Source organism: Paramormyrops kingsleyae, chromosome 2, assembly GCF_048594095.1.
Source record: "Paramormyrops kingsleyae isolate MSU_618 chromosome 2, PKINGS_0.4, whole genome shotgun sequence".
Taxonomy (NCBI): domain Eukaryota; kingdom Metazoa; phylum Chordata; class Actinopteri; order Osteoglossiformes; family Mormyridae; genus Paramormyrops; species Paramormyrops kingsleyae.
In genome coordinates this window covers 3,608,664-3,632,673 of record NC_132798.1, presented here as the reverse complement: position 1 = coordinate 3,632,673, position 24,010 = coordinate 3,608,664, and the positions used below count along the sequence as shown (strand labels likewise).

At 47.7% G+C, this 24,010-nt stretch overlaps 1 protein-coding gene across 1 annotated transcript; it reads right to left on the bottom strand.

Moving 5' to 3' along the window:
* Positions 1–697: 697 nt before the first annotated feature.
* Positions 698–22,547, bottom strand: cfap77 (cilia and flagella associated protein 77). The gene is made up of 8 exons (XM_023809524.2): positions 22,232–22,547; positions 21,654–21,709; positions 20,966–21,095; positions 9,043–9,142; positions 7,851–8,091; positions 4,873–4,975; positions 4,371–4,472; positions 698–834 (listed from the first exon to the last, which is right to left on the bottom strand). Exons 3-8 carry the CDS (start codon positions 21,026–21,028, stop codon positions 712–714), a joined length of 732 nt encoding a protein of 243 aa, XP_023665292.1. The 5' UTR covers positions 21,029–21,095; positions 21,654–21,709; positions 22,232–22,547; the 3' UTR covers positions 698–711.
* Between the last annotated feature and the right edge of the window lie 1,463 nt (positions 22,548–24,010).

Genomic DNA, 24,010 nt, shown 5'->3' with positions numbered 1-24,010 from the left:
AGGCAATGTCACAAAATAGTGAGAGAAAACTTTACTGTGTAGTAAGCGGTCTCCTGTTTCACGTATCATTTACACGATTCGCAACATGTGAATTTTCGACAAGCCCTAACAACTGAAGGCAAGACTGGAGATGTGCACCTTGATCCCTGCTCCCACGGGGACCGGGTCTGATTGCGAGCTGCCACTGGGGGGGTGCCACGCGGGTCGGGGGCAGAACGTGCCACACACACTGCAGCGCCAGGCTGTGCTCTGAGTCGCCGCAGCACAGCCCTGCCGCAAACCGCTCCGCTGCTCTTGCGGAAACTCCGGTACCAACAATCCGTAGATGTTACTGTACGTAAATGTCACCGTTGTTAAACTTTCCCAATTGGAAGCTGGCCTGCTTAGTTGTTTATTTCTGTGTCTTGGTAAGTGCTGATTTGCATATAATCAGGCTTACAACGTTGTACTCGACATGTGTGGAACTTGTGATTGCTTATGATGCACTGTTTCCACATAAAACCTACCAGCAAATACAGCAATGGATAAATCAGCTTAAATTTATGGTTACGGGTTTTGTCAAAGTTTCATTACACCTACAGGTACCAGTAGAATAATATGGCAAAAAAACAAGGTGAATGTATATGTGTAGATTTTTATTCCTCTCCCCCTCCCCCACATTCTCACTCTCCCCCATCTTTTCCTCCCCCCGCAGTCTTTGCCTAGCCTGGTCTAGTTCACTTTGTAGGTGCCCTGGCCCAGGAGACCTCGTCGCGCCACCGAGTCTGAGAGATGGGCATGAAAGGCCGTCTTCCGAGCTTCGGGATCACGGAAGGTGTCTAAGGCAGGTCCCACCTGCAGTGAAGAAGGAAGACAGCAAAAGTGTTTCAGGTGAACCTGCTAGAAAGCATCCACTTATCACAGGAAGATGACAAAAGCACATCTAACTGGCCTGATGAATCATTAGGCATGGTATATTATGAGTAAGGCATCCTGTTAATGCTTGGCCCAGTGCACGGCCAGCTGCCGTCTCCCTTCCCAGGCCTGAAGGTAACACTTTTGGAACAGGCAGCTAGTTTGGGAAACCGGACTTGATTCTGTTTTGACATATTTTTTAAGTGGGCCGGCATGTTCCCATAAAGAGCATTCAGCATCAGTCTGATAGACACATGAGCTCCTTCTGCACAGGCTACAGATGCAGGGGAGATGGTCCTGCAGGCGCGTGTCAGCTCTCAGGTGGGCCCTAGGGCCTGGAGGAAGTGAGCTCCTTAACCATACAGATCCAACACATCCCCGAGCCTCATTAACACTGCCGCGGCGACAGCAAACACCGTACACCGTTAGGCATTCACACACACCTATAAATAGCATGAAGGCAACAGTCGTGAGCAGCAGAAAAAGCAGAATGCATCCTTGTACATTAAAAAGGGGGGAGATTAACAAAATAAAAAGCCCAGGATTACTTGGCACATGTCAGTCACGTGTTGTCAGAGAAGGACAGGTCCAAACGCTTGTGTGTGCAGACAGGACTAAGGGATTTCTGAGTGAATACTGTCAAAGGTAGAGCTGCCAAGATTCATGTGTGCCACCAATTCATTCTCACTCAAGTTTTTATTCTCCTTCAGGCATTTTGATTTGATACGATGTCTGGGAATCTATCTTGACACAAAATCATAAAATGTGTTTTGTCACAAAACTAACTTATAAATATATATAAAAGTTTTAGCCCACAGAAATCTCTGTCAGCCACTCACTCCTGTACGTGAGCTTGGCTGTTCATTTCCCCCTAACATTTAACACGTAGCAAAGTGCTCTTAGGAGGATTCAAAGAGCAAGGAACCGCTTAGAATGGTTCACACCACCCCAGAAAACTGAAAGAAAAGGCACAATAGATTCTTGGCTTTTTATTTATTTATTAAGTAGTTTGTTAAATATATATTTTCTTTTGTAATAAGCACGTTGTCTTTGGAAGAATTTTGGCATCTCAATATCTTTTTGAAATAGAGAAGAAAAACATACGTTTCAACAAAGGGGAAAAAAACAGGGAGATAAAAAATGACTACACAAACAAACAATGATGAGAGAAATGAAAGAGACCCACTCCGGAGAAGTCAGGGATGCAAATGTCTAACCTACAGCCATCAGATATGGTACTTGACAGAAAATAATGAGAATTGCTAAATCTTTTATAAGGTTAACATTCGCCTTTCACAGTCAGCTGTCATACAAGAAAGAATTTAGCACATGCATGCAGCCAAAATAAACCTTCATCATCTCATTAAAGTTGACAGGCTTGGACGGCAGGCCTTGACGGCGCTGTGCCATCCCGTTTTGTGTTGGTAATTTGCAGAGGAGAGACATACAGGAAAAAAGGAGAGATGGGGGAAAATGGAGCAGGAAAAAATGTGAGGGGAAGACAGCAGCGTGCAGTGCGTGTGTGTGTGTGTGTGTGTGTGTGAGAGAGAGAGAGAGAGAGAGAGAGAGACATTGGAGGGGGGCACTTGAGGGAGGAGGAAAGATCGTTAGCACACCAGGAGTCTGATTCTCCCCTAATTGGAAGCGTTGGGCATTGTCAATGGAGGATTTTCAGCAGCTCACTGTCAGGTAGAGCCGTCAGGATGATAGCCCACTTGTCAGCGCAAAAGACCAATAAAAACAAACCGCTTTTGATTTAATTGGAGGCTTGTGCGAGCCATGGGGTGGAAGGGGAGAGAGAGAGAGAGAGAGAGAGGGAGAATAAGACAGTGATCGTTCAGAGAGACGTAGGGATTGGGACGGAAATCATCACTCCGGTGGAGCCCATCCACCAGCATCTCCATCAGCTCCTGGCCTCGCATCCCTCTGTATGTCTGTATGGATGCAGCAGTGAGTGAGCCACAGTGCAGGGCCCTCAGGAGCCTAAGCCTCCTGATTACAGTTTCAGAGGCAGTGCGTGAGCTGGCTTAGCACCAGGAGAAACCCGAATGGGAGCTACAGAGAGTTAGCGTTAGGCTAATGATGCTGTCTAACTCAAGACTGACTTGCTTAGTGCCTCAGCACCGGCTTCCTCACCACTGCTGAGGCATCTCCAAGGATAGATATATAGATATTTAACTGGGCACAGAAGGTTCTGGCTCAGAGGAGGGAAGATGGGTGACCGAGGATGGCATGAAGAAGGGCATGCTGGGTAAAGGCGGGACCCCGGGTGAGGGATGTGGAGGACAGTGGTATAGAAGCCCCCCCCCCCCCAAATGAGTATGAGCCCCATGTCCCTGGACCCCTCCAAGTGCTCCTCTCTGGGTTAAGCCGCTTGCCGCCGCACGAGAGCCACTCAAGCACGGAGCCGCATCGATCGCTCAGCGGGAAGGAAACTTTTAATTTGTATGCCCTGCGTCACGGGGCCAGAGCGTTAAGGTGCCCATGGGCCAGACCAAAACAGGCAGCTAACAATGTGGGCCGTGCGTGACAAGGGACAGGAACCTCCTCCCCCCCCCCCCCCCCCCAGGTGTACTTAAAGCATCCATAGCTGGAAATGCTCAAGCAGGGAGATGTCATGCTAGCCGATGTCACAAGCAAAATCAGAAATGGATGATGGAGAAGCAGAAGTCAGGGAAGGTCGCAGGGGCGGCCTGCCTGACGAGGGGCGGCCTGCCTGACGAGCGGCGGCCTGCCTGACACATTCCTGGCCAGGCTAGCGGGATTCTTTAGAAGCGATGGGGGTAGGTCAGCTAAGACCTCCTCCAGCTGCTACAGGGAGACCCACACAAGCTGTCAGACTGTGCTGGGGTGACCCCCCCTGCCCCACACACCCACCCACCCAAACTCTAAGGGGCCATTATGGTGGGGGGAAAACATGACAGTAATAAATCAGCTCTCAGACTTAAGAGGGATGTAAGGCATGATCTTCCACTGCCTGGGAAGGCATTCTGTCGTTCCTAAAAGGAGCCATCCTTAATGGCGTCATTATCTTGATCGAAATAATACCTCCAACATGGCTTCTTTGATGAATGCTATTTCATTCAGCCAATATCATCCATCCATCTGTCACCCTGTCTGTCTGGCTCTGTCACCTTCTCGGTCTGTCCGTCTGTCTATCTGTGTCTGCCTGTCTGTCTCTGTCACCCTGTCTGCCTGTCTGTCTGTTTCTATCACCCTGTCTATGTGTTTGTCTCTGTCGCCCTGTCTGTCTGTTTGTCTATCTGTGTCTGCCTTTCTGTCTGTCTCTGTCACCCCATCTGTCTGTCTGTCTGTATTTGTCACCCTGTCTATCTGTGTCTGCCTGTCTATCTCTGTCACCCTGTCTGTCTGCCTGTCTGTCAGTCTCTATCACCCTATCTCCCTGTCTATCTGCCTGTCTGTTTCTGCCACCCTGTCTGTCTGCCTGCCTGTCTGTCTGTCTGGCCTTTCCTTACCTTCTGGAAGCGGGGCAGTTTCCACAAGGGTGCCGGCTCCTCCACGGGCTGACACTTCCTGAGCAGGGTCGTGCATGTCTCTGGGATATGGCCCAGCTGTCTCTGTGGAAACAACCCAGACCGCCACACCAAGCATGATGGGCAGGCGGGCTATAACCATCCCGCCTCAGTCGGCCAGTCTTTCACCTCGGCTTACACATTCACACTCTTAAAACAGCTGAAGGTGGCTGGCGATAGCATGCGATAATACAAAGGCTACCGCCCATCATTCCCAAGACATGCCCAGTCATGCTTTCTGCTGCCCCCTCATTCTCAGGGTTGATTAAGTCCCCTGTCAGCTCACTTAAGATTAGAGCATCTGTATTAAATAAATATAATAATACCAAAAATAACAAGCATAATAATAGCAGAAACACTAACAACAGCAATAATAATAATAATAATAACAGAGCGTGTTCTGAGTCACATATTTCTCAGTCTATGCCTCCTTTGATCCTCTCACCTTCTTCCGACGTTCTAGAAGGCTCCTGTCCTTAGCCTGCTGCTCCTCCAGCCAGACCTGAGCGTACCTGTGCTCCAAGAGCTCCGAGATGGGGGTGGAGGGGCTGGAAAGGAGCAGAGGGACCCGGGTTACTGGCACTGGCCCTGACTCTGGGCTCTGACTCTGAGCTCGGACTCTGGGCTCTGACTCTGGGCCCTGACTCTGGGCCCTGACTCTGGGCTCTGACTCTGGGCACACACCGCGTACAGGCGGGGCTGGGAGTCCGCATACTGCCCGCTCGCTAATCGGCATGGTACACGGGAAAGATGTGGGCCTGGGACGTCTCAATTATCACCTGCCTCATCACTTGCGTGTCGGGGATGTGAGCCCGTGACCCCCCCCTCCTCCAAGCCCCCACCTACAGTGACTTTTATTGCTTCATTAGTACACTCCACATGCCTGAGCACACGCCCCACCCGGCAGCCAGCAAACCCTAATGAGATCGGACAGCGCTGATGTGGGGGGGGCGCCCGTCCACATCCCGGACTGCAGAGCTACAGGAACCAGGCCACTGGTCCCGGCCCGTCCGCATCCCGGACTGCAGAGCTACAGGAACCAGGCCACTGGTCCCGGCCCGTCCGCATGCCGGACTGCAGAGCTACAGGAACCAGGCCACTGGTCCCGGCCCGTCCGCATCCCGGACTGCAGAGCTACAGGAACCAGGCCACTGGTCCCGGCCCGTCCGCATCCCGGACTGCAGAGCTACAGGAACCAGGCCACTGGTCCTGGCCCGTCTGCATGCCGGAGCCCCCTTCACCTGGCCCTCAGACATACTAATGCCAACTGGACAGAAAAGCGATTCAGGGTAAAACAGAGTCAAGGAGCAGCCCCCTTGGCACCTCACTCCCCCCCCCAGCTTACAGTACTGCTGTATTTATATGTGAATATATGTATTTATGTGGCGAAGCCCCCTGATGTGAGTAAACATGGAAAGGGCACTGAGTGCATGATCCCACGCGGCCGATGGGGAAGACCAGCACATCCAATCAGTTGTGCATTTTATTACACGTGTGCAGTGACATCAAATTACCGTCACAAACAGTTTTTGTCTGTCTGCTTGCACATGAAACACGTGAACACGCGTGTGGGCGCTCGCGGGCCCGGGCGTGTGCCTGTGTGTCTCTGTGGCGGCGGCGTGCGGGGGGTGGGGGGTGGGGGGGCGCACTGAGAGCTACACCCCAGCACAAGCTCATTAGGGCTGACCTTGGCACGGCGAGCCGGTGTTTGATGGATAGGGTGCAGGGCCAAACAAGCCCCCGGGGAGCCATGATCTTATCTTATATTGTACACCCCCCCCCCTCTCCTGACCCTGTACCTGCACTCTCACACAGCCGCACTCGGCACGCGTCACCGACAGGATAAATCTATTCCTGACAGGGAGGGGGGGGGGCGTGGAAGGGGACGACGGGAGCGGTGAGAGAAAAACACACAGGTGTGGAAGGAGAGCAATGGCACACGGGGGCGTTATTGGCGAAGTCATTCAGCTCCGTTTTGAACAGTGTCAATGGCTGGATGGGAAGGGGGGGGGAAAGGGAGGGAGAGGGAGGAGGGTGGTGTGTACTGGGGGGGACAGGGACATGACCGTGATGCAGACCGGCGCTCCTGTGGCACCTCCGTGGAAGTGGAGAAGGTTGTATTAAACAGGCATCCTCTTTCATCTGTGCTGAAGTTGCTTCTCTGCTACTGGGTTACTCATGCCACCCCCAACCTTTACCATAACCATAACCCCCCCCCCCCCACCCACGCCCAGTAAAAGGGACACACTCCCTGGGTAGGATGGACCACTGTCTTCTGCCACCAGATAGAATCACATACCCGCACCGTGCCTCATCTTGAATGGCGGTGTTTGGCATTTACAGGTGTTTCACGAGAACGCGGGTGCCCGTATTTTAGGTGTGATATAAATAAGTGTGATTTTTTCTCATTGCAGATGATTTCTCATTAAGCTGGTGTTGCGGGGCATAGCCTGGGCGTGTGCTGTGAGCCCCTGCTTCTGTGCACGGTGTCAGACACTCAAAGCCTTTTGATGGCAGTCTGCTGATTCTCACTGTCATGGCTCCAAGAGGCCTGGCTAATGGAGAAGAGCATCGTCAATGGTGCCTATGAACACAAGCAGAGTCTACACTAACACCCCGTGCCGTTTATAATCAGCTGAGGCGTCCGGTATGAACGCGGCGATCTAGCGGCGCCTCACGTTCTGCTACACTAAACGCTGACACTCATTCTGCTAAGTGCTAACGGTACTTTCTAAAACATTAGCAGTTAACGGCCATTCTCTCTGCTTCCCTGCCTCCAGCGTACGCTAATAGTGCACCCCCTGGTGAGTCAAACTGAGTAAGTAGGGCCATTTATTCATGCCTCTGAAGTTGTGATATTGTTTCAATAAAGGCTCCTGTCTTTATACCTAAAAATAACATCTCCCCTGTCGCCAAACTGAGAGAGACCATCCCGGAGACCGACGTGCGAAAGCTTGTGTTAAGTATCTATATGGGAACTGTGAGTATACTGCATGTGTATTAACAGGCAGATAGGGCGGATATCGAGTCATGTGACCTTTAAGCGTCGGTCACAAGGGCATAACTTTGAGTTGAGTTGAGCATGGTGGGGGGGTGGGCTGAGGTCTCTTCCCATTTCAGGGGGTCCAGAGGGTTGTATTGACCAGTTTTAATAATTTACGCCCATAGTTCGTCAATATTACTTTGGTACACATGCATCACATAATTGTGCCTATTTTAATATTTATAGTTAACGTTCTGACTTTTGACGTGAATGAAGTGTTATTCCTTTGCAGGTTGTTGCTCGTTTGTGAGGAGAGCAGCAGTGGAGAGGAGCGAACAGAGTAAAGACACGGCGGCAGCGAGGCAGTGTGCTGTGGGGGGGGGCAAGCTTTGGTAGGTGTGGGGGGACGGGGATGTAGTCCAGTTCAGGGGGCCGCTCACCGCGTGGCAACGCCGAAGGTCATGTCCGGGGGAAGCCGCGGGGGCGCTGAGGTACGGGAACCTCCCTTGGACGGGGCGAGTCGGATGTCATGCGTGGCGCGGTACTGGTGATGCTCTTTGGCTGTCACCAAGCCAGACTTGACCCCCTCCCGGTTCAGGGCCACGAAATCCTTCTCCACTCTTCTACGGTGGACAAGAGAGCCAGTGCTGGGAGGAGGGGGCAGGTGCCAGTGGGAGATGGCTGCAGCAGAGAGGAGGGTAGACACACACTGGATGGTTAACCGACAGCAACGTGCCTGGACTACAGGACATCCACATCCACTGCATCAGTGACGCGTCGACACACAACCCAGTGACAGAACTCTGTAAAGTGACACACCACGCCATCATTCAACTGACAAATCGCTTGGTGAGGGACTTAAATAATTTTGTGGTTTGAAGAAAAATGTGGCCACTGCAAGATTCAAGTCTGCATCTGCAAGTTTTTATCAGCTGTAGAACAATGACATCTCTGGAAAGGTTCCACACAGTTTTTTTCTGCCTCTCCCTTCGATTTCCATCCCTTTGAGAACACGGAGGTGTAACTCTCCCGGGCTCATTAATACTGCCGCTGCTCGTAGCATTTGTCATTCTTGTCACAATTATTGAAGTCCAACCTTTTTTAAAAAAGCAAGAATGGATCCTGAGTTGTTTCTTTTCGTCTCTCAAGTAAGTAGTGACAGATCTGAGGGGGGTTTAACTTGAGGAAGCAGGGTGTTTAAACAGTTAGAGAGGCTCACAACTGACAGTTCATCCTACTCTAGAAACATTCCCACTGGGTCTGGTTGGCACAGCCACACGAGCTCACGGGGGTTCAGGGGAAAGCTTGACATTTTCAATGTTTGTCGGTTGTTAGAGGTGCATAATTAAAACAGCGGAGAGAGGAGCTGAGCGAAAACGCCCAGCAGCCAAATGCGGTTCATCTGAGTCGAGGAGCCGCAGGCAAGGGGCAGCTGCCTGAGGGAAATAACAGGAAGTGACACGGCGGTTTAAAATGAAGCACGGGACTCATCCCTATCACTCCACCGTTACGCTTAAATTATGTTTCTAATGAGGCTCACAGAGGAGAGCAGAGGAAGGCCCCCGGCTTTGATTACAGGCTGGTCTGTCTCCTCAGCCGAGCGGCGTAATTAACGGAGAATAGGACTCTCACCTTCGGCGACGCCGCCATCGTGGACGACAGGCATGGACCCGTACATGAAGTCAGGGCCTGGCAGCGACAGACCTTTCCACGCCGTCCTTCCTAAAGCTGGCTGCAGACAAGAAGCGGAAGACAAAGAGCAATCAAGCACTCGATGACTTACCAGCGTCTTATATACAGGCCTCTTCCAAGTGGCTAAACATGAAAGGACATTTATGTAACTGCAGTTAATGCAACGTTAAGGCAACAGGCTCCAGTATCTAGCTATGCCGTGTCAAATTAGATTTCCATCATGAGTCATTGCCGCAAAAATGACTGATGGGGACCTGGTAGGGATTAAATGATGCCTTTCTAATTCCTAGCCATCTTCCTCTCCACGTGCTCCAGCGGGATGGTCCAGAGACCCAGACTAGGTGCTGCTTCCCTCTGTCCCCGTATCAAACCTCGATTCTAGCTGGATGTTTTGGAAAGGGGGAGTCACCACGGCGATGGTGGAAAGTGAAAATCAAAAGAGAGCGAGGATGACACACGAGGACTGGGAATGTGAGCTACGCAGCATTACCTGAATACTAAAGAATGCACCTTTGATCTGGAATCCCGTTTAATGAGTGACGGAACACGGAGGAGCACAGCCTGGATGTCAGTCGCGAGGCTCTGTGCTCACGCCTGCCACCAGCTCTCTTCATGTCGTCTTGTACGATCCATAGATAAAGATGAAACGGGGGAAGGATGATTGCCTGTTTTGTCAGAAGGCATGCTTTTGTGTTCTTTATTTATGTGGTGTAAGCAGTTGTACCATTAAAGAACCAAGACTTCAGGTCTTCAAGCATGATTCTCTGTTTTTTTTTTTTTTTTTTGCAATTGATACGTTGGATTCCAGAATGTCAGAATTACATCACAGGACAGAGCGCTATGCAGCTTGTCTGCACAGCTGCTCGGGTGTCACTCAGCTATGTGACCCTTGCATTGTGCCATGGGGCCTGGAGACCCTCAGAGTGCTGCAGTCCCAGGGAGATTCTCCCAGAACTCAGCAAGACTCCATGTCGCCATAGTACCTCCAGGATGGGAATCTGGTGGCCAAGAACTGCTCATCTGCCTTCACCGTCTCAGTCCTAAGTCAAGATCCTGGTGAACATGGCTGTGAAAGCACAATCATTCCAGGTCTGTGGTCCCGTACATATTTTTCCAACCCTAACTCCTGTTGTTATTTCAACCTGGACTCCTGCTTCTGCAACATCTAGGGGACGCCTAAAAAATGTGGTGACCACTAGCAAAACATTCTTCTTCTTCTGCCATTTTTGTGCTGTTTTGGTTTCAGAAAAGGGACTGAAAAGAAGAGGAAAAACAGAGGGAGAAAAGCAAACGCTCATCATACAAAAAGGAGATTATGTAAACCAAAAGGTCCATTATGCTCTCATTTACTGATGACCTGTTTCTTTATTGTGCTTTAATTAACCAGCCAGAGACCTCCTCAGAAAACGGAGGCCCACCAGGAGAATAGAGCTGTTTTTGGGGGAGTCCCTGGATGGGTCAGCCGGAGCAGATTGTTCACACAGTCACAAAGCGTGCGAAAATGAGGGGGCATAATCATCCCTTGCATCATGATCTCCCCGTCTCTCTCTTTCCTTTTCTCCCACCTCTCTTTCATTTCTTCTGAGCTTTTATACCATTCTGGTCTTGTGTGCTTTTCGGATTTTCGGAGTTGCTGAGATTAGCTGATCTGACCCCAGGGTTCATCTCTCTGTTACATCACTTCCCCTGTTCTCTCCCACACACAGACGCAGACTGACACCCTTGCACTAGCTCCTCATTTAAGCAAGGCGGACCCGAAATAATAATACAATTGTATTAATTTATTTTTGGTTCTGAACTGCTGCCACTTGTTAATGATGCTAATATGGTTAGCATTCATTCCTGACCTCTGATTGGTCTGCCTTCACCAGGGTCATACGTTAAAACCTTCGGGGAGGTGCATAACATCATCGGCGGCCAGGGCCTCTGCCTTGCAGCTGATGCTGTGTCAGATGGCTCAGGCGTTCACCCCTCCTACTCCCTCAGTGGCATTTAGCCTTTCTCATTTGCATCGGCACACCATGGCTGCGCAGCTCATAAACTTGCAGGGCCGATGGGAGACGTGTCCGTGTGTGAAATCACGTCAGCCTCCCGTTCAGGCCATCCTGCTGGTCCATAGGCGTGCTGCTACCCGTCGTGGCCGCCTTCCCGGGCGCAACGTCTCCAAGAATCTTGCGTATGTAATCCAAGAAACAGGCACTCACACCGGATCGGGCTGAGAGAGCAAAGGGTTCTGGCCCAGCCTCAGTGTTCGGCATTAAAACACTGAGACCCGGTCATGGTCTGGTATCATGGCACCCGTAGCAACATGTCGTCTAAGAATCATGCCCGTTTCAGGAGAGGATTTCCAGTGTAGAAAACCTTTGACACCCACCAGTCTGCAACCCCATCTCAGCACAAATTTATACTCTCCCCGAAGAGAAGGAGAGTAATCCTTTCCTTCAGATAGAATGCTGAGCCAAGATAACTGGCTCCTTCCACACGGCTAACGGAGGCTCACCGTGCCATCATTTTACAGAAACTTAAGGATAAGCGCATCGCTGAAGAGTAATTAGAAGATAATAGGAAGTAATGCTACCCGATCTGTCTCGATTAATTATCTGCTGGCTCCACCAGCACTGCGCCATCTGGTGCCTGATCTGGGGACAGCAGGTCCACCATCATTTCAAAAATATGGGGCTTAAACCTAATCTTGCCTTCCTGCCCATTCGCAGACCCAACATGGAGATTGTTTGTGTGCCTGTGTTTGTACGTGCATCTGTGTGTGCTGTTGTTTTAAGGATGACGTGACTTTACACAACCCTCTGTAGCACTCGAGTCCGTGTTCACATGTAGCTTCAAAAAAAATTTTAAAATGGGCTAAAGAACGGCAGAGTACTGGTCTTTTCTTGGTTCAGAGACACTTGTCAGTCTGAAGCAAATAAGCCTGGCGTCTTTCTCGCGGCGCCCTGCGAATTCGGCGACATCGGCCACGGGGTGGGTACTGTACGTGGCGATCGCCAACCGTCGCTGAGCTCGCCTGCCCAAAGTGCGGTCAGCCAGTGCAGCGCCCTCAGGCTCCCAGTCTCACATACTGGTAGCATTCTTTGGTGGGGGGGGGGGGGGGATGCTCCCCTGCCTGTCCACATAAACCACCGGATGTTCCGATCAGTAAAATCCGCCCCACAAAACTACCCAAGTAACTGCATTTGTTGCACAACTTCTTCACAGGAAAGAATACCTGTATTTCAGGCCCCCCAGGAAGAGATCGATATAAATAAAGCCATTTACCACACTTCCAAACGATCATCAAAGTACAAAATGAAAAAGTGTAACTGCAGGATGGCTTATTTAGAAGGGGACACGTGGTTTATTCATACGGTTTAGAACAATGTGCTGATAAAGGGAAAACAACCAGCTCCTTGGTTATTTATCACTGCTGCCCTGTTACTGTCAGGCACTCTGGTTATGGCAGAAGCTTCACCATGACTCCTCCGCCATGCCGTCAAGAAATATTCCACATCTCAATCAACCAATCGAATATAATTTGCTCCATTGCCCCCGAACACATTTTTTAAAAAGTGTTATGAACCCCTTGTGACCCAGCCAGATATGGTACCCTTATACCCCTGCTCATCAGCGCTCCACACCCCCCCCGCCCCCCCCCCGCACACACCCCCCCCCCTCCTTTGTCTAATTCGCTCTCCCCGCTCAACCTGGCTGTTTATTGAGATGCTAACTCTCTTTATGAGAGCCTAATCCTGGAGCATTGGGGATAATTTATGAAGCATTTACATTAAGAAGGGCAGCTAATTGGGAGCATGTGTCTGGGTAAGCCTCAGCGACGCTGGCGCACTACAGATGAGCCGTCGGCGCTCACTTCCTCTCCTGCAGGAGGAAGCGCCGACACGCAGACATGTAAGAGCGTGATTAACGGCCCCTTTTTCTTAGCGAAACATCTCGGCCAAATGAAAGCTTTGGAGTGAGTCGTCATAAGTCACCAAAAAAGTGAGCTGTGGCCATTTGTTATTTCTCTGTTGTTGTGTGAGGAGACTAAAGCGAAAGAGTGTGTGTGTGTGTTGGGGGGGGAAATATAGGGTATTGGTGGGATGGTGATGGCAGGCAGGTTTGAACAAATCCTGGCTTCACTCTCAATACTGGGATTTTTGATCGTACTTCAGAGACGCGGCCCCAGAACAGAGGAGGCTTGTGGGAACGATGCATCATTGTCGGGTGACAGACCTGATCATTCTTGGTTAAAAAGTACAAGAGGAGCCTTTCTGAAAGAAACCTGCTGCGTGGCCTGTTTTTTCGTTAAAAAACAGTCACCTGAATTTTACCTTAATTTTATTAAAAACTTCCAACTTCACTTTAAAGTTGATCAGATTATAGTGGAACATTTGCTTACTACAGGGAGGGTGAAGCTAATTTGTTTGTAAACTCCAGATTTAAAAAAAAAAAAAAAAAAAAGAACACACTCCTGTCAGAGAATCAATAAATCATAAGTATCTGGCCGCTGATTCCCTCACCCTGACTGATTTGCTTAGTATGCTTGCCGCATATCTCACATATACCGCAGAAATGCATGAATCCAGTTACTGTCCCTTCACTGCGCCTTGTCCTGACTGCTGAGCGCTCAGCTCCACACCACGCACGGCACCTCATTTACATGATTATTCTATGGTTATATATTGGGCTTTGTCTGGCAGCGCTTGTACCTGGACTGGTCCCAGCTGGTTCTCATCAATAACAAGTCTGGACGTTCCTGCGCTGACAGGGGAAGATAAAGGAGCTTGTTACTGTCGTAGCGGGGCGCTGTGTGGGTGCAGACGGGTCTGTGGGAGAACTCAGCGGCGTGCGGCTACGTGAGATCGAGCAGGAGGCCCGAGACAGACACCAGCCCAGTATAGCCAAGTCCATGTAAATCTTTAGCTTTTGCATTAAGTTTATCGTGCTGCTACCAGAATTGACGGCGAAGATAATGGTATGGGTGCATCCATCAGCACACGGTTTGCAGTGCTTTGACCAGCACTAGCTATGCGTTTTAGCATTAAGAGCTAGCATAAAACGCTCAGCCGATAAGCGCGATATGTAGCATTAGCATGTTTACGCGTGCGCCCGCGCTGCTCTTTCCACGTCGCTTTGTGCTCAGGGGTGAAGAGACCCTTGTGTCGCTGCCAGGCCGCACTGGATGTGAGGAAGTGCCTGTTAATGAGGCTGAGTGGAGGGAGGGGCCCCATTGTGACAGCACACGGCCACAGCGGCGGCCCCCGAATCTGCTCCCCTGATCTCTCGTTTAGGAGCCAGGAGGGAATAAAGGCATGAAAATAGGATTTATTTGGCATGCCTCATCAAAAGGGAATTAAGAGAGTTTGGGTAAGGGGAGAGGCAGCGAGCACTGGGGGCTGCGTCACTCAGGCTAAAGGTACCGCTGGCAAAATCACTGTCACACTCAGACACAACTAAACAGCATGCTTATGTTCCTGCTCGTTTATGTTCCTGCTCGTTTATGTTCTTGTACGTTTTCCATAGCTAGAATCTCTACCTTAATAAATATTACACATGATTCATAACCCTGACAACTATTGCATTAGCAGCTGAACCCAAAACTACATACAGTATTAAAATGGTTTTATTACAAATAAGGAAAATGGGTAAAAATCTGCATTGGTCCGATCCAAAGGCCCAGCAGGTACCGGGTCCCACATGTTCTGAACGCACTAGTTCCTCCTTCCTGTCTTCTAGTCTCCGCTTCACACAACAAGTGTAATAAACACAGTCATGTTAACCAAAACAAACAGCTTTTCAAGATGTGGCGAGGTTCCCCCCCACCCCACCCCACCCCCCCCAGCTGCCACCTTGTAGCAGCAACAAAGACTAACTGGGTGACGAGTGAACGGCTTCCCTCCAGAGCAGCGACTGCCGTCTTATTAACATCATGCCCTTCCTGCTAACCATCAGCTCTCTCTCTGACTGGAGCGACACTCTCCGAAGTGAATGTGCTCCGTCTTATCCAGAGCCTAAAGGGAACGTTTAAATAAAAGAGTAAATGTTAACTCCCCCCCCCCCCCCAAAACACACACATACTCCTTAGACTCCATGTCAGAGCCCCAGTGCTCGCAGTCCAGATTTCCGCACCCTCCCTCTCCAGCGTGTGACGTCGTGACCATGACAGCCGCACTCGAGGTGCTGACTCGCGCTGCTCGGAATGACCTGTCAATCAACGCCATCTCAGAAGCAGTATTATCGTTAAGATGTGTATTCTGTCGATGTTTGCCATACCCTCACAGCCCCTACGCGAGTCCCTGGGCAAATAATCCATAACTGCAGATAATCAGCTAACTTAGCAGCCAATTAGGACAGGCCTTGTCGGACTGCTCCGTGAAGTCTAATCATCTCCATAGAACGTTCTTCCTAGTGCAGATAGCACTATTAGTCGTATGTGAAGCTGCAGCACATGCAAACTCCATTGTGCTGCTGTCGCTCTTCCCATCCACTCACTGCCACCCAGAGATGCCCAGGCAGGCCACGACGCTGCACCCCCCTGTCACCGGGTCCCTCCCTGGTCACACGCCCCCGCTCCACCTCATGCACATTTCCTAGCCACCAGTGCTACTTCCTGGCTGGTCCATCTCTCTTCTCTTCCATATCCCCCCTTATCACACACACCCCCCCCCCCTCTACGATTACAGCTAATCGATCAATGTAGCGCCGGGGGGCTCGCTATATTAGCAGGGGAGGGAAGGACAATGCTGGAGTGCGGAAAAAGCCCCCGATGATGGAAGACTGCATGGTCCCACAGAGGCTGTTTGTGCTGTGAAACACCGAGCAGAGCCAGCCTGCCCCCCCAGCCTGCCCCCCCAGCCGCCTCCTTACTCTTCCTCCACCTGTTTACGCTGCTTTCTGTTCCCTGTTGGCTCACGGCTGAGTTTTGTTCTTGTCTTGGTCTACAGCTCAGGTTTATGCTGCTGTTTCCCTGGCAAACCAAGCAGTGAGAGGAGGTGAATTTCTATAACCATGAGTGTAAATTATGGGGGGGGGGGGGGGGGGGGCGGGTTGTAACGCCCCAATAATCAAAGCCAGCCAATACAACCCCCAGGACCCCCTTAAATGGGTGAAGACCTCAACTCCTCCCAATACTCAACCCAAAGTGACGCCCTTGTTCCCAAGCCCTGGTCCCTAATCAATATCGCATGGCATTTGCAGAGAGGTTGGGTTGATTCAAAATATAAACTACATTTGTTCATTTTTTAATGACCGCTCACGGTTGCACATTCTGTTCTCATCTGAAAAAAATGGATACAGTTGTACTTATCACAATGCTGATCGATCCTCTGCGCCCCGCCCCGCCCGCCCATTTTACTAATCAGTGAAATGTTAGCGTGACGTAAGTCAGTCGGCGGAAATCGAAGGGTTGGGAACCCCAAGTCTAGAAGGATGGGCGCTAGGTGCTTCTTCAGTCACAGTAGGGGCAGCTCCTCCCCCCCTGGTCCGCCGTTCACACCGCCGCTGCTTCTCCTCGGCGTCTCAGCATCCCACCCAAAGTTTGCCCGCGGTGTCAATCATGGCGAATAAAGTGGAAGCGCAGCTCGCGCATTCGCCGCATGGCGCCCAGACGCTGCCGCGCATCCTGCGCTAAGCCCCTCGTTCCGCCGCATTCTGGAAGCCCAGACGGGACAGGTTTCCGTTTCCCCACGGGGAGCTGGTGTCCCGAAACAGGTTGAGCGTGTCCGATGCCTGACGTGGTCTGGACGAGCTTCTGAGGCGTGGGTCAAAGGGTAGCGGAAACCCCAGCACACACCGACGGCGGCAGGGAAAAGAGCCGGAGAGCGAGAGAAAAGGAGAGGGATGAAAAGACAGTCTCACGGGTGACTCTGCCATTGTGGCAGAGCAAGACAAGCACAGGCAGCAAAAGCACAAACAATATAAGGAAGGAATAATGCTTTATCCTACAGCTGTAGGGCTGTGAATGTGCTCTTTATTGTCATAGTGATTTAAATACAGTAATCTCATTTTCTGCATCAGACTAAGGGGCATGCAGAATAACCCAGAAAAGAAGGCAGAGCAAGGCGGGGGGGAGGGGGGGCACATTTTGCTGTTTTCTTTTTCTGTCAAAGCGCACGGAGGGCTTATTGGGGGTATACTCTCTCAGCGACAAGGGGGGGGGGGGGCGCAGAGGGAAATATAGAATTAAATCCAGTGACAAAAAGGGGAGCGGGAAAAATAAATAAAGTGACAATCTGGCTCATTCACCTCTTCTTCCGGTCCACTGGAAAAGTTGATGAAGTTTAAATGAAGCAGAATTAGGAGACAAAGAGCGCAGTGAGCGTCAGTCGTGTCGACACGGCCCCCGCGTGCCGGCCTAGTGGCCCTATAGCATGGGGGGGGGGGGTTGAAGAGGGAAGCTGTGTAGTTCTGAAAGAGGAGGGGGGTTAGGGGGATGAGGCGCCCTAAATGTGATAATCTCCAATCACATCTAACATCAATTCTGACAAGGCTCCTGTTAATGAGCCCAGCCGATGAAGCGTGCCGTGAGTCCCTCTCTGTTGTTGTTCTATGATTTAATCCCTCTCACTTCAGCTGGTTTGAGCTGGGGATCGAGGGGTGGAGAAAGCCCATTAACTAGGCGTCCATGCTCTCGCCTATCTAAATGCTAACGACGTTAGGGGAGAGGGCAGCTAGAGATCAGGCGGGCACGGGGGGGACGTTACGCGATGAGAATGGCATGCTTATTTGGTGCAAAGGCTTATTTGAGAATAGCGATCCCTTTGAGCAGGTGGAGGTAGGGGAAGGTGTTTCAGTCTGTGCCAGGGAAGCTGGTCGCTCATCCAAGAGGGAGGGAGGCTTTAGTGATGCCAAGGGAACAGCGGCACAGACACTGCTCACTGCTCACTGCTCACTGCTCAGACACTCCTCGTAATTGTGCTAGCTTATTTCACACACCTTCCCAAAGGCCAGGCACAATAATCATTTCTGTAATTCCACGATGAAAACAGCTTGTGTCCCAGACCAGGATAAGCAGATGGATGGATGGATGGATGGAAATAGCAAAAGATTGCGGTGCTGCCTGTTCATTTTTCTTTTTCATACTATTTTTCTTCAAGCAAGTTTTTTAGGAAAAACTAGCCATGCAGGAATTTGATTCTTCCTATCAGGGGTAAATAAATTTAGGGATTAGTATGATGTTCTGTAATTATTCATTCGTATGAATTATAATAATGTAAAAAAAAGAAAAAAAGAAACTATTTCAGCTAAAGAAGTGTATTGTAGCATGATATTATACATTTTATATACAGCTATACCAATTTCTAGCAAATTATTTTTACCTGTTTTTCATGCTTGCTTCTGCGTAAATTATTCCTACCCAGTATTTCAGGGTAAGAGTTGCTTGGATCTCTCTTGCTGATAAGCTAGTCATGTGCCATAACCTTTTAGGCTACGGAAAACGCACAATGATATCACTGCTGTCCCTGTGGAACCATTTCCTTTTTCCTTTCAGAAAGCCTTTCATTATATGTTGACTGAGAAAGCAGCAGTAGGTGACATGCAAGCCAGTGATTTATCTAAGCAGTGTGATATTCGGATGTGTTACAAAAAAAAATTCATTCTTGCAAGCACCTCACTATCCCCCCCATTCAGCATTTATCAAATGCAGATCGGACTTGATAGCAGTTGGCCATCTAGCATGGTGTATTTCACTGCACACTGCAGGTTTGTAGGTGCAGTTTCGTCGCCACTGTGCAACAGCGATAATGTAATTCAAAACCCCTTGAAGATACAGGTCACCTTTACTGGGATAAGAGGGAAATATAAGCATATTCACAGCACCAGAGCCAATAAGGGTATGAATAGAACCATCTATTCAAATCACCATCACCAGCAAGAGTAGCAAAAACAATGACATCTTCATTCACATTAACACATACAGACATTACCTGGATCACTCTGGTGATCATTGCATCACACATTATTTTGTATTGGTTCTGAAAATTAAGGGCTGCTTTGATTCTTCATCAAAATAACACAAAATACAGCCCAAAGTGCTCATCCAAAGCACATACTACTGATGTGGTTTTTATGTAGCTCAGGGAAAGCTTTGCCATTCTAAAAAAAAACCCATAAGGAGCCTCCCTCCCTCAACCCCCTAAGCGTCCAGGAAGCGTGTCTGATCAGAGGCAATGGATAAGAGGTGAGGAGACACCACACGATGAGGAACAGGTGCAGAAAGCAGCGAAGGCGGTCTCCCGCAAGCACTCGCACAGACAGGCTTCTCTACGTTATATATGGGCGGGACGCGGCGCCACCTGATGGCGGGTACCATCCTCTGTCTACCGGGTATTTTTAGCCCCATTGATCATTAAACACAGCATTTTCTGGGTCAAACAGTGATACTCGACACTTCAGAGCGAGACACAGGCCCTGAGCCCCATCTTCATTTGCATGGCGGCCATCTGCCATTTCGCAATATGTTTCACTCCAGACTGATGGTATCTGGAATGCAATATGTTTGTATGTGTCAGCCAGTATCAAACCTAATGGACATCAAGCAATACAGCCAGCACTTCCCATTTAGGGCAACACAGAATGAAGGAATGCACAGCAATTGTTTTAAGGTTCCAGGTAACATCTCGGCATTTTAAACTGCACCTAAGCATTTGTTCATGTTTAGTGTTTTCCTGTCAGCCTTGTTGTTCTTAGTGTGTTGCATAGAATGATACTATATTACATTACAAAAGTGTAAAGCTGAGTACAGTGTTAAAACTCTTTTCCTGTTTACATAGCAACACTGCCCTCTAGTGTTGGACACCCAGCTAATGATCAATTAAAGAGGCATATTAAGAGGAGATATTTTGCCTACCTAACTACATTGGTAACGTTTATTGCTAAGGTCACACGTTACAATATTATATTATAAACTGCGACTTAAGTACTGAATATAAGATACTTTAAAGTTTAACTATCTGATGACATTTATTAATGCTTGTTAATACGCAGGCGCGCGCCCCACCATTTAAGATGCCTCAAAACGCGTATAACTTTCCTATAAAAAAATCGTGTTAGCTTATTTGCATGCTAAGGCAGCTACAGTTAAATAGCCTACTGGGTCCGCGTAAAAAATGTAATTAAATAAAAAAAAAAGTGGTCATGTTTAGTCACAAAATTATCTAGCATTATTAACATTTTTAAACCCAGAGCTTATAAAGATAATAAGTTATATAATATTTACCTTTGAAAAATGTCTTATCTAGCTAAACATAGGGGCAACATCAAAGGCCGCAGGTAATATATGCTTGAATTTAGAGCTGAAAGCTGGTTATTTAACTAAACTCAATGCTGAAGGCAAATTCGCACAGTGGACACTGAAAGTATAATACGCGACGTTTGGTTGTTTCCTAGGAACAAGATCTGATGCTTTCGCCATTAGGTGCCATTGTTAATTAAACACTAGGTGCTTGTACAAGTTAAGATTGAAACGCACGTGACGTATTTCAAAAGCGATCCAGTTACAGTCATCAGACCTGAATTTATTTCCCCCAAAGCATGTGGCATCATAATTGTTTTCCTTGCAGCTATACTGAAACTTTTTTTGTTGGCGCACGCACAATGGAGCAATACATTAATAAATTAAAATGAACATAAACAAGAGAACAAAATACATCCATTTCGGCGACTTACTCGTTGTCACCTCATTCAATGCTAATTAATAAAGAAAAAAACATTTTTCTATGGAGAGAAAGAATATAAAATGCCTTTTTTCTCGCATGAAAAGGTGATATTATCCCTATCTGGTTAGTACTGGCCAAGCGGCGCGCTTGTCCCAGCTTGATGCTTTGTCAATGTACTGTGACTAATCCAGGAGAAACTCCATATCCCTGCTCCTTACCCTAATTAAAAGCGGATTAGCCCGCATGGAGTCCCTGACCACTCCGACTTGAGTAGCCTCCATTCCCCTCGGTTTCCAGGATAATCAGGCCTCAAGGAATGGTGGGGAAGATCATATGCTGGCCTTAAGCCTAAAAAATAGTGCAAGAGTGAACAGAAATAAGTCACTGCCCTTGACTGCGGCTCGATGTGAGAAAGTGAGGTCTGGTGATGTTTAGTGAACTTTTCACTGCAACTTTACAGCATTCTGTGTCCAACAGTTATGAAGCCATCTTCAGAGATGTACGAATATCATCGAATTTTTATTATTTTGCGAAAGGCTTACATTGTTCAACACAATTAATTAACGTACTAATTAACATTTTACAATTATTGTAAAACATGACCAGGTAGGCTATAAGATATAGATTTAGGTAGGTACTGACGTTTTTTTTTTTATCATTCTGTATTGAGAATTATGGCAAACATGTCTTGTTCAATAAATACGACTTGTTTATACGGAAAACAGGTAGCTTAACTTCTGGCAATTATCCTACATACACACAACACAAGTTACTGATTTAATTCATTAATCCAGTTTGACACATTTTCTAAAGAACCTCAAAAGAAAATGTAAAATATCTGTAGTTCCGTCGTGGGTTAGCTTGATTCAGTAACATTAATTTTTAAAGACATTTGAAACACCTCACCTTAGTCTGAAGGTTCAGTTTTCTGGTGGCAGCGCCAAGGATCCGTAGCTGACAGTCTAATTTGAGAGTAATGTATAGTTACTTTTTGTGGATGTATATTTTCTCATTAAAGTAGAAAGTTTTTTTCTTACTAAGTTCATCATACACAGTTGGTTTGTCTGTGGAAATGTATAGCATCGAAGCAGAAGATGCATGGTCCCCCCTACGCATTTTTCCTGGTATGTTCCGTTGTTATAGTATTGAGACACTGGGGCCAATAAAGAAACAATAACTTTCAAGCTCAATGCTTCCAATTCGTTCAATCGCTACGTTTCTAACATAACGAGAAATGTTAGGCTATATTTGTTATATATCATGCATAAAAGATTCATTAATCTTGTACGAGGCCGTTCAATTTTTCAAGATTTTACTTATGAAAATTAGTACAAGTTACTGAGACACCCTTAGAGACCGGATGGTGTGAAACGTTTTCAGATGTCAGTTTAAAATAACATTTCAAATAATTTATTTTCAATTAATAATACTGTACATTAACCAATATTAAAACAATTTAATAAAAAAATAACTTGGATACTTACACTAACTCAATGCAATCCTTAAAAGCAAATTTTAATAAACCCAGGATTCATGTGGTCGCCAATATTGGCATCAGTCAGACGTGATTCTTTAATGACATCCTTTGTATTCTTCGTATATGCAGGTTAATATTTTATAGCTTTTTAAGTAAAACCGCAACGGCGATTTTATGTAATAATTTAACAAATCACACCATTCTTTCAAGTTCGTCTTTTAGTTGTTGTTGTTGTTGTGCTCTACCATGGCAACAGACGACTTCCGGATGATGTGTGTGTTGCGTCGTGTTTCTGCGGCTTCCTTATAGAAGGTATATGCAAGCTAGAGGGGAATCTGTTATCAACAGTGACAATAGTGCATTAAACGTAGATTAAGCACAGCTGTGCCTTAACAATGAACAGGATTGCGGCGCCTAATGTGTCACGTGACTATATCCAAAGCTTAAACCTGAATGGGTCTATTTAAAGGAACGTATTTAAAGGAAAATTAGGTGAAACATACACATGTTTAAGAATTTAAAAACGGAATAAAACTTTAACACCATACAATTGAATTGCGTGTCACCAAGTTCATCTAATAAAATAGTTTTATCCTAATGAGTAAAGCGGTGTAGCCATTAGATTAACTGACTTTTCTAAATTGCCCATAGTGTATGGTAGTTTGTATGTTTCTGCGTTTATGTCAAAAGTGGGGGACCTGATCCATGGAGGGCCGGTGTGGGTGCTGATTTTTGGGATGGCCTCTCAATCAGCCAATAACAGTGGGTCCCCAGGACCGGAGTTGAGACTCACTGCTTTATTATTGGCTGATTGAGAGGTCATCCAAAAACCCAGCACTGGCCCTCCAGGGAATAGGCTCCCCACCCCTGGTATATGTGCTGCCATGCGATGGTATTTGGTCCCAGTGCTGCATTTCCTGGTGTGAGTTTCAGGCTCACCAACACTGTACTTTAGATGGACGAGTAGATTTACTCAATCAGAAATTGCTTATAGCCTAATAAAGAACAGAATTCTGTTTTAATTACAGCTTCATGAAGGCCTTGCTTAGCTGAATGCAACACTCATGTCGCAGAAAGGTGACAGAGAATTCAGATTTGGCCTCAATTATTAGTAATCGCATAAGTTTCTTACTATGATTCATACTTGATGAATGATCAATAATTCGCTTAGTTTAGTAGTAAACGTGCATAGCATCCCTAAAAAATTCAGGTAAAGTCGCAGACACAAGTTACATATTTCACATCATTTGCATAACATGAAAATTGACCTATTACACTTAATTTATAAAACTTACACTATAAAATTAATTCAGTTATGTACTTTAACACATGAGCTGATTCATATAAGGGTAAAATGACTTGAATTGAACAAGAAGCTCTGACAGATTTCAGTACAAGTAACACTAGCCACCTGACTGTTCCTCTGGATTCACCCCCATTCTCACAGGCAGACTGGGAAAAACAGCAGGACAAGCCAATGGAATCCTATAAATATGAATATTGCACATGGTCCAGTGGTTACGCCTTATAATTACATAGAGAAGTTAAATAAGATACATAGTCTGCTGTGTATCAGTTAGAACCAGTGTAGTTTTTCTGAATATCTGTTAGCAGGGATTCCAGGATCTGCTGAGAATCCACTGCAGGTGTCCCAAAATGCAGAAGTATTATAGCATTTAATCAGTCAAAATGCATTTATGTTACACCTCTCCTTGTGTCCCTGCAGTGGCTCCAGCGGCGCTTGCATGAAGTTGTAGATGTTTGCCAGCATCAATATAACAGCACC

Excerpts from the sequence above, each read along its gene's own strand:
- cfap77 (XM_023809524.2), bottom strand. The coding sequence starts at position 21,028 with ATGGAGGCTACTCAAGTCGGAGTGGTCAGGGACTCCATGCGGGCTAAT. Across the intron at positions 8,092-9,042 it reads CGATGGCGGCGTCGCCGAAG|CCATCTCCCACTGGCACCTG; the intron begins GTGAGAGTCCTA and ends TCTCTGCTGCAG. Across the intron at positions 4,976-7,850 it reads ACCTTCGGCGTTGCCACGCG|CCCCTCCACCCCCATCTCGG; the intron begins GTGAGCGGCCCC and ends GCTCCTTTCCAG.